We start from the raw sequence: 13512 nt of genomic DNA on the forward strand, positions 1-13512 counted from the left end.
TTCCTCACTGGACATCCAGTTGTCAGGCAACCAGGTACGAATGATATATCGCAGACACCGGTTAATGAATACATGCAGTTTTTGCGTTGTCTCCACTGAGACGCACCATGTTTCGCAGGCATACAGCAGTTCGGATTTAACGTTTGAGTTAATGATTCGGGGTTTCGTACATAGAGTGATCTGGTTTGAGCGCCAAATGTTTCGCAGACCTGGAAAGGCACCCCTGGCCTCTCTGATCAGTTTTGGTACCACCATCGGGCGTTGTCTGGCTACCAAGATATTGAACTACCTGCTGTACCTACTCAACTTGTTGTCCCGCTACTGCGAAGTTGGTGGAATTGTCACTGTTCACTACCATAGACTTTACTACTAGAGTTTTTACTACATGACTGTGAGACTGCCTGGGAGCTCTCGGAGAGATCATTTAACTTGCTCTGCATATCGTTTTGGTGTTGTGCGAGTAAGACAATGTCGTCGGATAGGTCGAGGTCATTTAGCTGCTCCATCGTTAGAGAATTCCAAGCCAATCCTCGATTTGATCTACTATCAATTACTCCAACTAATATCTCATCCATAACGATGACAAACAGAAGTGGTGATAAGATGCAGGTCTGTCTCACGCCCGCAGTAAACCTTATAGTGTCGGACAAGACGCCGTGGTGCAAAACCTTCCACGAAAACGTCTCGATGAGATGGACTAGCCTATCTGGAACTCTTTTACGCCTAAGTGCGCCCATACTAGCACAGTTGTTACAAACCAGTTGTGGTAACCGGTTTATGACTAATTTCAGTCAAAAATAAGTTTCTGCAACAATAAGTGCGAAAAGTGTACTGCTTGGGCCCCAGACGTTTTCGTGGTTGAGTCGGTCGAAAGCCTTTTCGAAGTCAACGAGCACCAGCAGAAGAGAGTCCTGGAATTCGTTGATCTGCTCCAATATAATGCGAAACGATGTGATATGGTCGCTACACATGAACGGCTAGCACGGATCAAGTTTACTGCCGCCGGAGAGTAGCGTCAATATTCTCCTGGATCCGGTTGAGGATTACCTTACAGAGTACTTTGAGAGTAATACAGTGCAATGTGATGTCACGCCAGTTACCGCATTCAGGTAGGTCTCCCAATATGCGCTGCATCCAGTCCACCGGAAACGTTGCGATTTCTCGGTTTGTTTCTGAAAAGCAGTTTGCAGTTGGAATAATATCAACTCTAATCTTTGCTCCCCTCTTAATCCTATACAAATAGGCCCCAGCTAATGTCATTCTCGTTAGTGACGTAACCGTGGATTTTTCAATTGGGCATTTTTAAACACTATCGTATAAGATAATCCGAAAGGTTTTAGAATTTTATCAAATTTTGACATCGAATTTTTTAAATATTGTTTTCATTATTAAGTACATAAACTATGCTCGTACGCAAAATTTCTTGAAATATTAAGACTCTTCGGTTCAAATCTATTCCTTTGTCGGTGCTGTTATCGGTGATCGCCAGTGAGTCTAACTAAACAAACTCGTCTGTCACCTCGATTCCGACACCGTCAATTCGAACTCGTCTTTTCGTCGTTAAAACCTGCTAAATTCATAATAATAAACATGTGGATGCAGTTGGTTTCAGTACTATCAAGATGAAATATAAAGCCAATTAGTTTGTGGTGAAGAGAAAACAGTAAACTTCTGAAAGCTTAAAATGTTTCGAACTTGTCATTTGATGTGACCTATATTAAACAGCACTAATTCATTCCAATATTGAAAAGCATTATTCCATTTATTATTTTATTGTTTGTTATAATTTCTAGCTTGAAATCATAAGGAGATCGTAGAAACTGCAAAATTCTTCAAACTTCTTCTAATAGATAAGATGTTATTTATCTTGTCACGGTATTTGTTATACTGCTAAGCTTCTCCGTTTGGAGTGCCACCATATTACAATTATAAACTATACAAGTAAAATTGTCATATTCGAAACTAATCGAGTTGGCTAATTACAGTGAGAATTCCTCAACTGCGAGTCATGGAACGTTTCACCCATTTGTTTGATGTTGATATTTTGTAAAAGACAGAAAAACTTGTTCGAGTGTTGTTTGTCGTAAAACGTAATCTTCCATCTCCAATTCTTGCTTGGCAGCTTCCATCAGCCCGAACAAGGTCGACCAGCGTAACGTTGTATTGACGATGTGGTAAGTCAGAGACTCCTGGTACTCTTCCCTAGAAGTTCAAGCAAATAGTTAGTACGTTCCAACGTTACAGATGCTAAAATGCTATGAATTTACTCACTTCAGTTGCGCTTCTGGAAGCTTATTCGTTATGTAGGTTTTTATTTCTGCAACTCGCTCCGGCTCCGTTGCGCTGGATGTCTTTTTCAACTTAATCGTTAGGTAGTATCCGCTAGAGTACTTATTTTTCAGATGCTGTGTTGAACCGATGCATTTGAATTCGCCGTTGACCATTATGGCCAATCTCGTACATAATGCTTCACATTCTTCCATACTGTGTGAAGTTAAAACTATAGATTTTCCCGAATCACGTTCTTTGGAGATCACATTCCAAAGTTTTCGTCTCGCAGCTGGGTCCATCCCCGTCGTCGGTTCGTCCAGATAAACCACTGCAGGGTTTCCGAGTAACGCTAGAGCAGTGCTCAATTTCCGTTTGTTACCTCCACTGTATTGTTTCGTCCGCTTATCGATATGTTTCATGAAGTTTAGCTCGGTCGCTAATTTCAGTGATACTGCAGAAATTTCTCCTTTCGGTACACCTCGTAGCAGAGCAAATATTTTCAACGTTTCCCTACCAGTCAAGTCATCAATCAGGGCATCAAACTGCGGACAGTAGCCAATCTGTTGATGAACACTTATTAAATCTGTTTTTAAAGAAAATCCGTTAACCCAAGCATCGCCCGAGGAAATATCCTCATCGCCAGTTAACATTTTGAAGGTCGAAGTCTTTCCTGCTCCATTGATTCCTAGCAGTCCAAAGCACTGTGAGTGCTCTACCAGAACAGACAACTGATTCACAGCCAGAAAAGATTTATAATATTTTGTTACGTCTCGAAGTACTAAGTGAGTGGAATTAATTTCTGCCATTTCCATGCTTTGAATACGTTGTTTTTCAGCCAGAACGTCTGAATCAATGTTTTCTGAATGCCTCGGTGGAATCGGTTTAGATGATCTCCGACCACTGAATAACTTCACAAACCATCGATATTCTATCGCCATCAGAATGAGAAAGCTTCCTATTCCTAATCCTGTCATAAACAGTAAATTCCGATTGATGCCTGCAGGATCCCAAGTGAAAATATTTGTCTCTAAAAAAATGAAAACGATAAATTTAGTCCTTTCAAATACATGGTGAACTTACCGCAGCAGTTTGGAAATAATTGGCAAACAAGTTCCGGTGTGCATTCCGGTATTGTTTCGCACTGTTGATCGCATATTTGCTGCGTGATCGCGATTATGTTCATATTACTCAAAGCATGGCTGACTGCGAACAATGGGAATATCATAAAGCCCCATTCCAGTCCACGAGCAACGTCCTCTAAATCGAAACCGTCAAACGACAGCATAAATACCGCCATAAAAAATATAATTCCGGTGAAAATATTCAGCAGCATCACTTTCACGAACCCACCGGACGGTACATCGAAACACAACGATAGCAGATAGGTCAGCGGTAGAAATGCAAATCCAAACACCATGAGGATCAAAAATACGCGGCCTTCAATAAATCATGTTTCATAATCAACACCTTGAGCGAATGCAAAACAGCGCACAAACTTACCAAGCTCTTCGAAACTGGACCAACCGTTCTCTTGAAATACGGCCAATGTTGCGATGTAAAACAGTACCGTAATGATGTACGTCGCAAAATCCCACAGGAACGACGTCGCCCAGAAAACCAGTACGTTCACTCCACTGACAAACTGAAGCAGTTTAGCTCGGCTGACACGTTCCTTTATGTAAAACATTACGTACAGGGCCGCAACGAATGCCATCGCGAACCCTGTGTTGAATGCCAACTGGAAGCCCATGCTGTTGCCTATTTGCAATTGAGCAAACTGGAAGTTGGAAAAATGCAAATGTAAATATAAATGAATTTTCAAACTAGAGGGTGGCGAAAACTGAAGCACAGAAATGATTGAATTGGGTTTTGGGGGTCCAAAACTGGTGCCCCAACGTGCATCACAAATTCCGCATTTACAATAACTTTTTCAAATATTAAGTCTTAATACTTATGCTGAAAACGTAGCAAAAATGTTTCTGTTCTATGTAGGTTCTATGTTCTATGTTCTATGTAAATATTGCTCATCGATATGGAACTAAATATGGACAATGAATCTCGGTTTTCTTGTTCTTTGCTGTCTGAAAAGTAGCGATTTTCGGTGAGTTTTCGCTGCACTTTCGTCCGACATCCTTATGACGTGTTCGACCCATCGTCTACCGACGTTCGTCAGATGCACGATGGGAATCCTAACAGTGTTTGTGGCTCGTGTTTCATACGCCTCCGCCACTCTCCGCTTTTAGTTTGTACTCCGCCAAATATCGTCTGTAGTACCTTCTGCTCGAACATGACTAAGGCGCATATTTTCTCCGTGATATAGGATAGTACAGGCAACGAGGAATAAGTGGGTAAAGTAGATCAAGCTTTGAAGAAAGGGTAAACCCCAACACACAAACATGCATAAAATTTAATAAGCATATCGCTCACTCAATAGCGATTATACCAAAAAGAAATGCAGTGCAAATCATATAGTAAACACCCGGGCGATATCACAATAGATTAACTATACTGGTCGTAGTGATGAGTCCACACAGGAAAAAAGCCGGATTTATCACTTGAATGCGCCGTTGGATTCCCTTTTTTGTTTATAGGAGACGAGACCACTGTGACCAGCATTTAGATCTGTTGTGGTATGCTCCATCGTCAATCTATGTGACATACTACCACTAATTCGTGTGGTTGTCTGTACTCAGTATGCACAGTTATCCCAACTAGGCACAACACATTATGCACTTGATGAGATCCCGCGTAATGGTTCTGAACCAATAAAGTTAGTGGATGACTCTTTTCTTGCTAATGTATCAGCTTTCTCGCTTCCTTCTACCCCGGAGTGTCCTGGAACCCAGTACACATTTATTAATCCCCTATAGATTCCCTTACTAGTGTTACCGGTCACATGGTCACCAGCTATCCTAAATCACGAATTCATCTATCACTCCTAATTCGTCGATGTCAAACCGTCCATGGGAGGCGCACGTTGAACCTCTTCCTTTCATGTATTTGGTCTTCGGCGCATTTATGTTTAGCCCAATCCTCCAAGATGCCGCATTCAGTCTGGCCTCCGCCGTCCCGCATTCATGAGGACAAAAATTTGGTCACTTTATTCTAAATGGCGATTTTCGCCAGGAAACCATGATATTTTCGCCTGATTTAGTTTGAATATCCATATGTATCAAGGCTTAAAATGGCGTGATTTAAAACCACAAATCTAATGCATGTTTTGATCTTTTTGAGCAATGATTCGAAAAATATCAACTGAGGACTGTTTCCCTGCTACTTACTGGGCTGTAAACAAAGAGTTTAAAAGACGTAAATACCCAGTGATTAATATGTTTACTTCTCCGCTGGGCTTACGATACAACCTTTTTTTTGCTTTGTTGAATGGCAGAAGGAGAAGTTAGTCCGTTTATGTGCTCTAAATACTCTGAATTTTCTTCTAGATTTTAGAATCACAACATTCGGTTGGGTAAATTTACATATTATTTATTGAATGATGACTGCAAAGCGCTGGATGTTACGCTGACTAATACCGCTAATACAAGTCACTGAAAAAAGCCTTGGTTTGTGTCCTGAAACACAGACCCTTCTACTTGTGTTTGGCTGCATAAAAAAACTCTTACTCGGTCCGTTTACATTCTGCAGTTGCTCCTCTTTCGAAAGGTTGGTGTCGAGTTGTAAACTTAGGTAAAAAATTGGCCCACGGAACCTGACCCTGCCGTGGGGGTCGGCAAACCGGGTGCCCCTAAGTCAAACCATGACTCGAAGCCGTTGACTGAATGGCTGGAAGGGTGAAAACATGCCAGCCGCAAACGGAATGCTTTGGGCATTTTTCCCCTACTGATACCTGATCCCATGCCATACCATCTCATTAATATTTAATGTAAAAAATGCTCATGATGTAACTCGTAGGCGCGGCAGATTGCGTAAAAACAGATTCGCAATCCTACTTGATTACCCGACCAATAAATGCTTTTGAAAATTCTCTGCCCTACCTTCTGTTTGAGTCTGTTCACGCCAATTATACATGAAATTGGACTTAAAATTGCAATGAAATTTAACTTGCAATTGAACTGCAAAATTTTGCTTATAATTGGATTTTCATTCGAATGAGAGTGAACAGGATTGGATAGCATCCAAACGACGTGCTTGCGTCGCGTCATCTATACAGTCGTGTCCGAACTCCCAACTAGGTTTGTTTCACCATTTGCGATACAGGGCCTCCACTTCAATGTGCAGTTAATACAATAAAAGCCTTTTTACAAAGTTCCTCGGAGGTCAAATGATAAAATAAGAACTTACCCTGGTTTCCGGTCTGAATGGTAACGGCCTATTATGAACAACTATCGAACAGCTGGGGCATACGGTATGAAGCAGCGCGTTGAAGAATGTGTTGATTGTTAATGGCACTGTGTGGAAGCCTTGTGCGTTAAACCAAACGGTAAGGATGTTCGGGGAAATTGTGGCACCAACCAGAATCTCGTTCGTTACATGTGGTAAATTTTCGTTTGCCTAAAATTGACCAATGAATTTTAATGTTGCCAATCTTTTAAGGATAATATGGTACTTACCCTGCGCAAAATGTAATCTATCATGGATTCTGTTATGGTTAGGAGCTCCACATCGGAACCTGTGTTCGCGAAGAGCTGCTGATAAGCATTTGCTAGTGCGGGATCTCCACCGGCGGTTTCGAGAACCGTTGTGGTTCTGCGGTAATCATCGAACGTTATTCGGAGGGAAGGTAACATGTCAAGTTGCGGAAAAGATCGCACAATCGCAATGGTCATGCTGACGAAAAATATTGGAATGAAAATTTGAACGATAAATGCTACCCAACCTTTGTAAGTTACAATGAATTTCTTGAGGAACATTGCACGGATCTGACTAAATCGCAATGCTACTCCGTTCAAAAGTTTCTCATCTTCCGCTATACTGATTGTTGTATTCAGGCCGTTAAATTCGTCTTCGTTATCGGGCTCGTTAAAATCTGCTTCATCATTGTCGGTGGTACTTGTATCACCACCAATTTTCAGGAATACCTCTTCCATTGTCGTCAATGATATTCCATAGCTTGAAACGTGTAGCTGTTGTGCATTTTCTTCGAGATCTCTCAACAGACGATGAAACACATTGTTGTGATTTTCTCCTAGTACATAGGAAAACTCAGTTCCAAAATCGGTATCGATTTCCACACCTGGAATATGGCGCTGAATCAGCTCTGTTACATGCCCTAGTACACACTCATCCTGTTTAACACATATAAGCCGATATCCAACTCCGAATTTCTTTTTCAAGAAAAATGACGATCCTACTGCTTTAAGCTCCCCATCGGCCATGATCGCAATTCTGTCCCCAAGTATGTCTGCTTCATCCATGAAATGTGTGGACAGCAAAATGGTTCGACCTTTCTTCTCCTTAATCAGCAGATCCCACAACGCTCGCCTGGCTGCGGGATCCATTCCAGATGTTGGTTCGTCACAAACAACAACCTTGGAACCACCGCAAAGTGCAACACCAACCGCCAGTTTCCTTTTCATACCGCCTGACAAAGTGTGCGATTCGGAGTTCAATTTATCGTTCAGTTCCAAAATGTTCACGTAGTGTCGTATTTCGTTTGAAATATCGTTGCGTTGTACACCTTTCAATCGGGCAAAAAAGTGAAGATGTTCCGCAACGGTCAATTCACTGAACAATACATTATGCTGAGGGCACAGTCCTAACGATCGTCTCGCACCGTCTATGTTTCTCCGAATATCGCATCCATCTACGAGTGCGGTTCCCGAGGTCGGAGAAAATACTCCCGTCAACATAGACATTGTAGTTGTCTTTCCTGCCCCATTATGGCCCAGCAAAACTGTGATCTGATCTTCGAACATATTTAGGTTTAATCCTCTGACGGCAACTTTTGATTTGCTGTATTCTTTGCGCAATCCTTTAATTTGAATACCCGCGTTTAATCCCACGGGTTCTGGTTCGCAGTTTGCTGACTCCTCCTCCAATTTGCTTTCTGAAGTTGGTAGGATATTAGTTTTATTTGTCCAGAATTCTTTGGTGAACGGAAAGTACCACGGCTGTGCGACGCCGTATTTTCCAGGGAATACTTTTTCCACATACAAAGCTATCAGCAGATAAATTACCGAATCAACCAGCAGCATAACCATCGTTAACCCGACACTTAGCTCATCATCTACGGTCACTGGACTGAACAAGTTTGACCATTGCACACCGTTTGTCGTACCCTCGTGGCGCATCATTAACATAAACCCAAATGACATGGCTGAATTGTGAAACAGACAAAGTGCCAACTTAGCACCCAAAGGCATTAAATCGTAGCTTAGAAATGCAATATTGTACGGCATGACAAATACGAACCATATCAAACCAGCCATCCCGGCAGCAGTGTTTGCTGAAATCAATCAAAACAAAACGTAACTAAATGAGGTTTTGAAATGCATGCTAAACGCTAACCTTTTGAGAAAAATGTGCTCATCATAAAACAAAACATAATAATGGCTATACTGTAGACAAATAGGTAAACCCATACAACCGACCATTCAGCAAAGGTTAGAACTGCTAGATTTGTGTTGCCAGTCATACTGACCTATAACGAAAACAATTTTAGGAATGCAATTTAGATCTATGTAATACTCATCCTTACACAAATAAAAACGGTAACCAGCGATATCGCGATCAGCAACTGTAGCTTTGACTTCACGAACCAAGCAGTCCAATGAAGCCAACAAGGCAAACCCATGATCTTCATCGATTCCTTTAATTGTAATTCCTTTTCGACCGTAATATACTTTACCGTATTGATACAGCTGTAGAAAAATGCAACGACTATGATGACAGGCAGCAGATTCTCCAGACCCAGTAGAAGTGGATCACTATAAAAGGACGGATGAGGATATCGCTGAAAAACGTTAACCGATATTCAACCAATTTGATACTCAACAGTAGTTCATAGACACTTACCCTCAGCTCAATTGTAGGATACTCGATGTTGCTACTATATTCATCAATAATCGACCGGGAAATTGCACTTTGAACCTGAGCAAAGCTTTCCCGGTGATAGTTTGCAGGAAAGCCACCGTCATCACTGAACGGCGCCCTTGGACCAGCGATGTCGAATTGAGGGAATAGACGATTAGTTTGCCAATGATTCCATGATTCGCTGCCTATGGCAAAAATAGAACGCATTTCCGCCGGATAACGTATCGCGTACTCAACTTGTTCCGGCAAAGCCTGTATGCTCTGTAAATAAATCATACATTTTGAGTTTTATAGTTGCTCTGTGATCAAGGATAAAAACCAAAAAGCTTACCACGTAAGAATCAGGAAATTCAACTCCTGCTATAAAGTTGTTATTTTGCAGAAAATTCTCCATGGCAGTTGCATTGTCGAATGCCATTACATTCAGGGTTGGCTCATCCAAATATTGCACGGAGTTAGCAACGATCCTCTCTAAAATTGCATTTGTGGGAGAGAACCCTATTGTGAATGTGATTGGTGGCTGAATGTCGCTAACAAATAAAATTGGTTACTACTTTTCGAAACAATGTTAAAGTTTCGTATCAAGCTTACCTTAAATGAGCCACGCGGTCCAGTCGCAGTGGGGAATAAATAAAATCTTCCTTGTAGTGTCGCGCATCTACCAGGCCACGAATAAGAATTAGAAGTGTTGAGGCGACTATGGGAATGGCTATTTCGAAAAATGTTTGAAAGTAGTGACGCTTCGCGATTATCCAATTCTTCCACAACAACAGCACGAATTTTTCCCAGCCAGAAGTATTCATGACTGCTTCGCTACGTAATAACTATTCTCTAGATACGCGGCTCAAGTAATCTATAAAAGAACTCAGCTGTTAAGGTAATTATTCATTGATAAGGTAATGAATATAGTTGGGTAATTTTAGACAATTTTTCTACATTACATCACCGTACACCTGCCTTCGAATTTCATGTTTCAAAACACAGTTTAAATTATCTGAAGTCTTCCGATAGTAATAGCACAAAGTTAGTTTAGATTGTATTATTGGAACAATTATTTTTCACTATCCATTTCAGGAGGAGTTGGGATTTGCACTTTTCTGTTACTTACCTCAAGAAAATTCTTCGAAAATATGACTTGAAACAACCGTTTTCGAGACAACTGAATATTAAATTTTCATTACGATAAATTTCCAAGTTAATAAAAAACAGTAACTAAAACTTGCTCTGTTTTGCGCTTTATTTTTCGGGCAACGAACGGTGTGTGTTTCACGACGACGTCTGGACTCACTCTGGTAGCAATAATGGTAGAACAATCTAATTTTTTATCGGAAAGGCTGGATTATTCATCGATTGATAAAAGGGGTAAGTACTGTTGATAATAGTACAAATTTTATCGTTCGATGATCGAGTAGCCAAAGGCATTGCATTACCGAAAAGCTTAAACCGTAATAGTAGATGAATCAATGAATCATCGTTGTTTCCTCCATGGGCGGAAAAGTCACGGAATCTAGCGGAATTTAGCATTTTGTTCTACTGTAGATATACGTTAAGTACTGAAGAGAAATGCAAGTTTAATTAAAACACAAAACAGTAGAAGTATTTTAAACGGACAAGTGTTAAGGGATTCCACGAAGTTTGCAAATCGATTATAATGTGTCATTTTTAATTTAGCTGAAACTTTATGCAGACATTCTTTTTAAAAACAGATCATCTTTTATGATATGAGTTATTTTTTAAGATCTTGACTGCTGTTCCGAAGGTCCTAACTAAAATTGGTACTAATGAATTAAATAATTTGTATCGGAAAAATGATTTGTTTAATCGAAATAAAATGTCTTCTGCAAAGGTGTAATAAAATTGCACTTCTAATAAAATATATGCACTATAAAAAATCTATTTCTATCTCTATTTTTACGAATTTTGGTCCTCTAATACTATCGGCCCTGGGCTGCCGTTCTCCAATCCCCTCGAAAACCAGCTGAACGTCCTGATTCTCGGTTGAAAACAGTTTTGGCTGCTCTTTCGTTTGGCATTCTGGCCACGTGCCCAGCCCACCGTAGCCTGCCACGCAATGTTGCGGAGCCTACATTCGTGTGGTCTAATTTTCTCACACACGCGGACTCATTCTAATGAACACACCGGCATAAGTATTCCTTTTCGGACTCTCGCTCTTATTTATTCATGCACTGCGACGAGTTTTTGCGAGTGTGTATTTAGCTAACAGTTACGGTTGTCGCTCTCGTTCGTTATTGCAGACCAAACTGCTGAAACCGATTACTCCGATGGTTTGCACTCCCGCCCGTGAATAGAATCGAAGGCGAAAATGAAGAAGAAAACAAAAAGTAATGCGAAATCTGTATCCCAGTGCGCCACTAGGTCTCACTAGGCTTAACTCGCGAGTAAGCTTAACAGAAAGTCGATGTGAGGATGTACTTTGGCGAGTGTGTAGGTAGCAGAATGTCTGCACACAACAACGGCGGCTGTTAGTTTTACGCCTGAATAAGCGACGCAAGCATTGAATGCAATGCTTCGCGTGAGAGTAGATAACGTTGGCTTCTCACTCGATTTGCAACATTTCTGCCACATAGTACTACCTTCAATATATCAGCATATTTTTTATATACTTGATACAGTCATCCCAGTATTATGGGCCAGTTAAGCATGACGATGCTATAAACTTATTGGTAGAATCACAGATTTAAATAATTTACAGTTTATTTATAACTTAATTGATTATAAATATATTATAATTTGATGTTCTGTAGGAAATCTTGTTCCAAAAGCACACACTTTTTTGCAGAACAACAAAATGTAAACAAATTCCGTTCCCAGTGTTATGGGCCACTTTTAAACCTGGTCAGAATTATGGGTCAATGTTCCCAGTATTATGGGTCAGTAAAACAAAATTGGTTTTATTTCAAGAAAAACGCGTGTGTGTGTGTGTGTGTGTGGATGTGGGTGTGAAGGGGGGGGGGGGGGGTGGTTGTGTGAGTGTGTGTCTTCATCGTTCACGCGATTTATGAATCTTGTTGTATCTTGTACTGTACTCAGCAACTGTCTGAGTGAGGTGAGATTAGATTCAATTTTAGCTTCTTCTTCAAGAAGCTCATCAAACTGACTCAATCTATGATGGATTGTACTCAGTGCTGTGTTCGGGTTTCGAGTGGATTGTCAAGTTCATTAGATTCACACAGAGGGCTTCATCAAGGTGATGGTCTCTAAGCACACCAAGTATACAAAAGGCGACTAGAGCTAAACGGATACGATAGGCAGGGAAAGTTGCAAGAATGCCGGATGACTACCCTGCAAAGCCCTATTTGCCTCAAATCCGGTAGAAATAAGACGACCAGGGGTGCAGCGATCAAGATTGTTAGACTAGCTGGAGCGAGATCTGGCGAAGAGTACACGTCTGAGGATTTGGAGAGTGTTGACCCACAACCGAGTGCATTGGAGAAATTTTGTTCATCAGGGTTTGTCTTAGGACGGTATACCAACTAAGTAAAGTAAGTAAGTTCAGGAAGAAGAAAAATATTTGGTCCTGGCTTATTAGTTCTGGGTGGTTTCCAAAGATAACGCGGAACTGTACTGTACGGTAGATTGTGATCCCTTGCAACTCCCGAACTTTTTCGGTCTTACTAGATCAAGAGTGTGATGCAATATATCTGGATCATAGAGCTTCGATTTCTGTATATTGATTTTTTTTGCACATTTTTTCAATTTACTGAAAACAAATTACAATTTTAGTCAAAAACAGCGAGTACTGTTGATCTATATGCTTGACCCATAATACTGGGAAAAGTTAATTTTGCTCCCAGTATTATGGGCCATTGCTTAACTTCGTATATTAAAGCGGCAAATGAATTTTTCTAGGTGGTTTCACCGTAATTCAATGAATACATGCCTATTTCCGCGATTCCCATCCATTTTGCGCCCAGACATAAAAATTTACGCCGCTATTCAGCTTATAATTCACTACCGACTTTTTATAACAACCGCAAAAATAACAACAAATCGACAGCCGATTGGAGGCAGCTGACAACTATCGGAAAATTAAGAAAATTAACGCATTGGAACTAAGTATATTGCTGTCAAGCATGCAGCAGAATGTTGCTTCTATCTATTGAACTCATACTCGATACCGCCATCCGGGGTGACATTGTGCCACGGGGGTGAGATTGGGCCAAAAACCAAAAATGTTTATTTGTGAAAATTTATTATATATATAGAAACTGGTGACCTAAATTCAAACTG

General features: G+C 40.7%; 1 protein-coding gene across 1 annotated transcript; it reads right to left on the bottom strand.

The window, feature by feature from the left end:
* Positions 1-2018: 2018 nt before the first annotated feature.
* On the bottom strand, positions 2019-10064 carry LOC128735442 (phospholipid-transporting ATPase ABCA3-like). Its single transcript, XM_053829927.1, has 11 exons — positions 9853-10064; positions 9593-9791; positions 9244-9522; positions 8927-9181; positions 8737-8869; positions 6840-8674; positions 6571-6780; positions 3772-4048; positions 3352-3708; positions 2272-3298; positions 2019-2202 (listed from the first exon to the last, which is right to left on the bottom strand). The coding sequence occupies exons 1-11, from the start codon at positions 10062-10064 to the stop codon at positions 2019-2021; spliced, it is 4968 nt and encodes a 1655-aa protein (XP_053685902.1).
* Positions 10065-13512: the final 3448 nt, after the last annotated feature.

The sequence above is a fragment of the Sabethes cyaneus genome, chromosome 2 (assembly GCF_943734655.1).
Source record: "Sabethes cyaneus chromosome 2, idSabCyanKW18_F2, whole genome shotgun sequence".
Lineage (NCBI taxonomy): Eukaryota > Metazoa > Arthropoda > Insecta > Diptera > Culicidae > Sabethes > Sabethes cyaneus.

Excerpts from the sequence above, each read along its gene's own strand:
- LOC128735442 (XM_053829927.1), bottom strand. The coding sequence starts at position 10,064 with ATGAATACTTCTGGCTGGGAAAAATTCGTGCTGTTGTTGTGGAAGAAT. Across the intron at positions 9,182-9,243 it reads ATCCTACAATTGAGCTGAGG|CGATATCCTCATCCGTCCTT; the intron begins GTAAGTGTCTAT and ends AACGTTTTTCAG. Across the intron at positions 8,675-8,736 it reads GAGCACATTTTTCTCAAAAG|CAAACACTGCTGCCGGGATG; the intron begins GTTAGCGTTTAG and ends GATTGATTTCAG.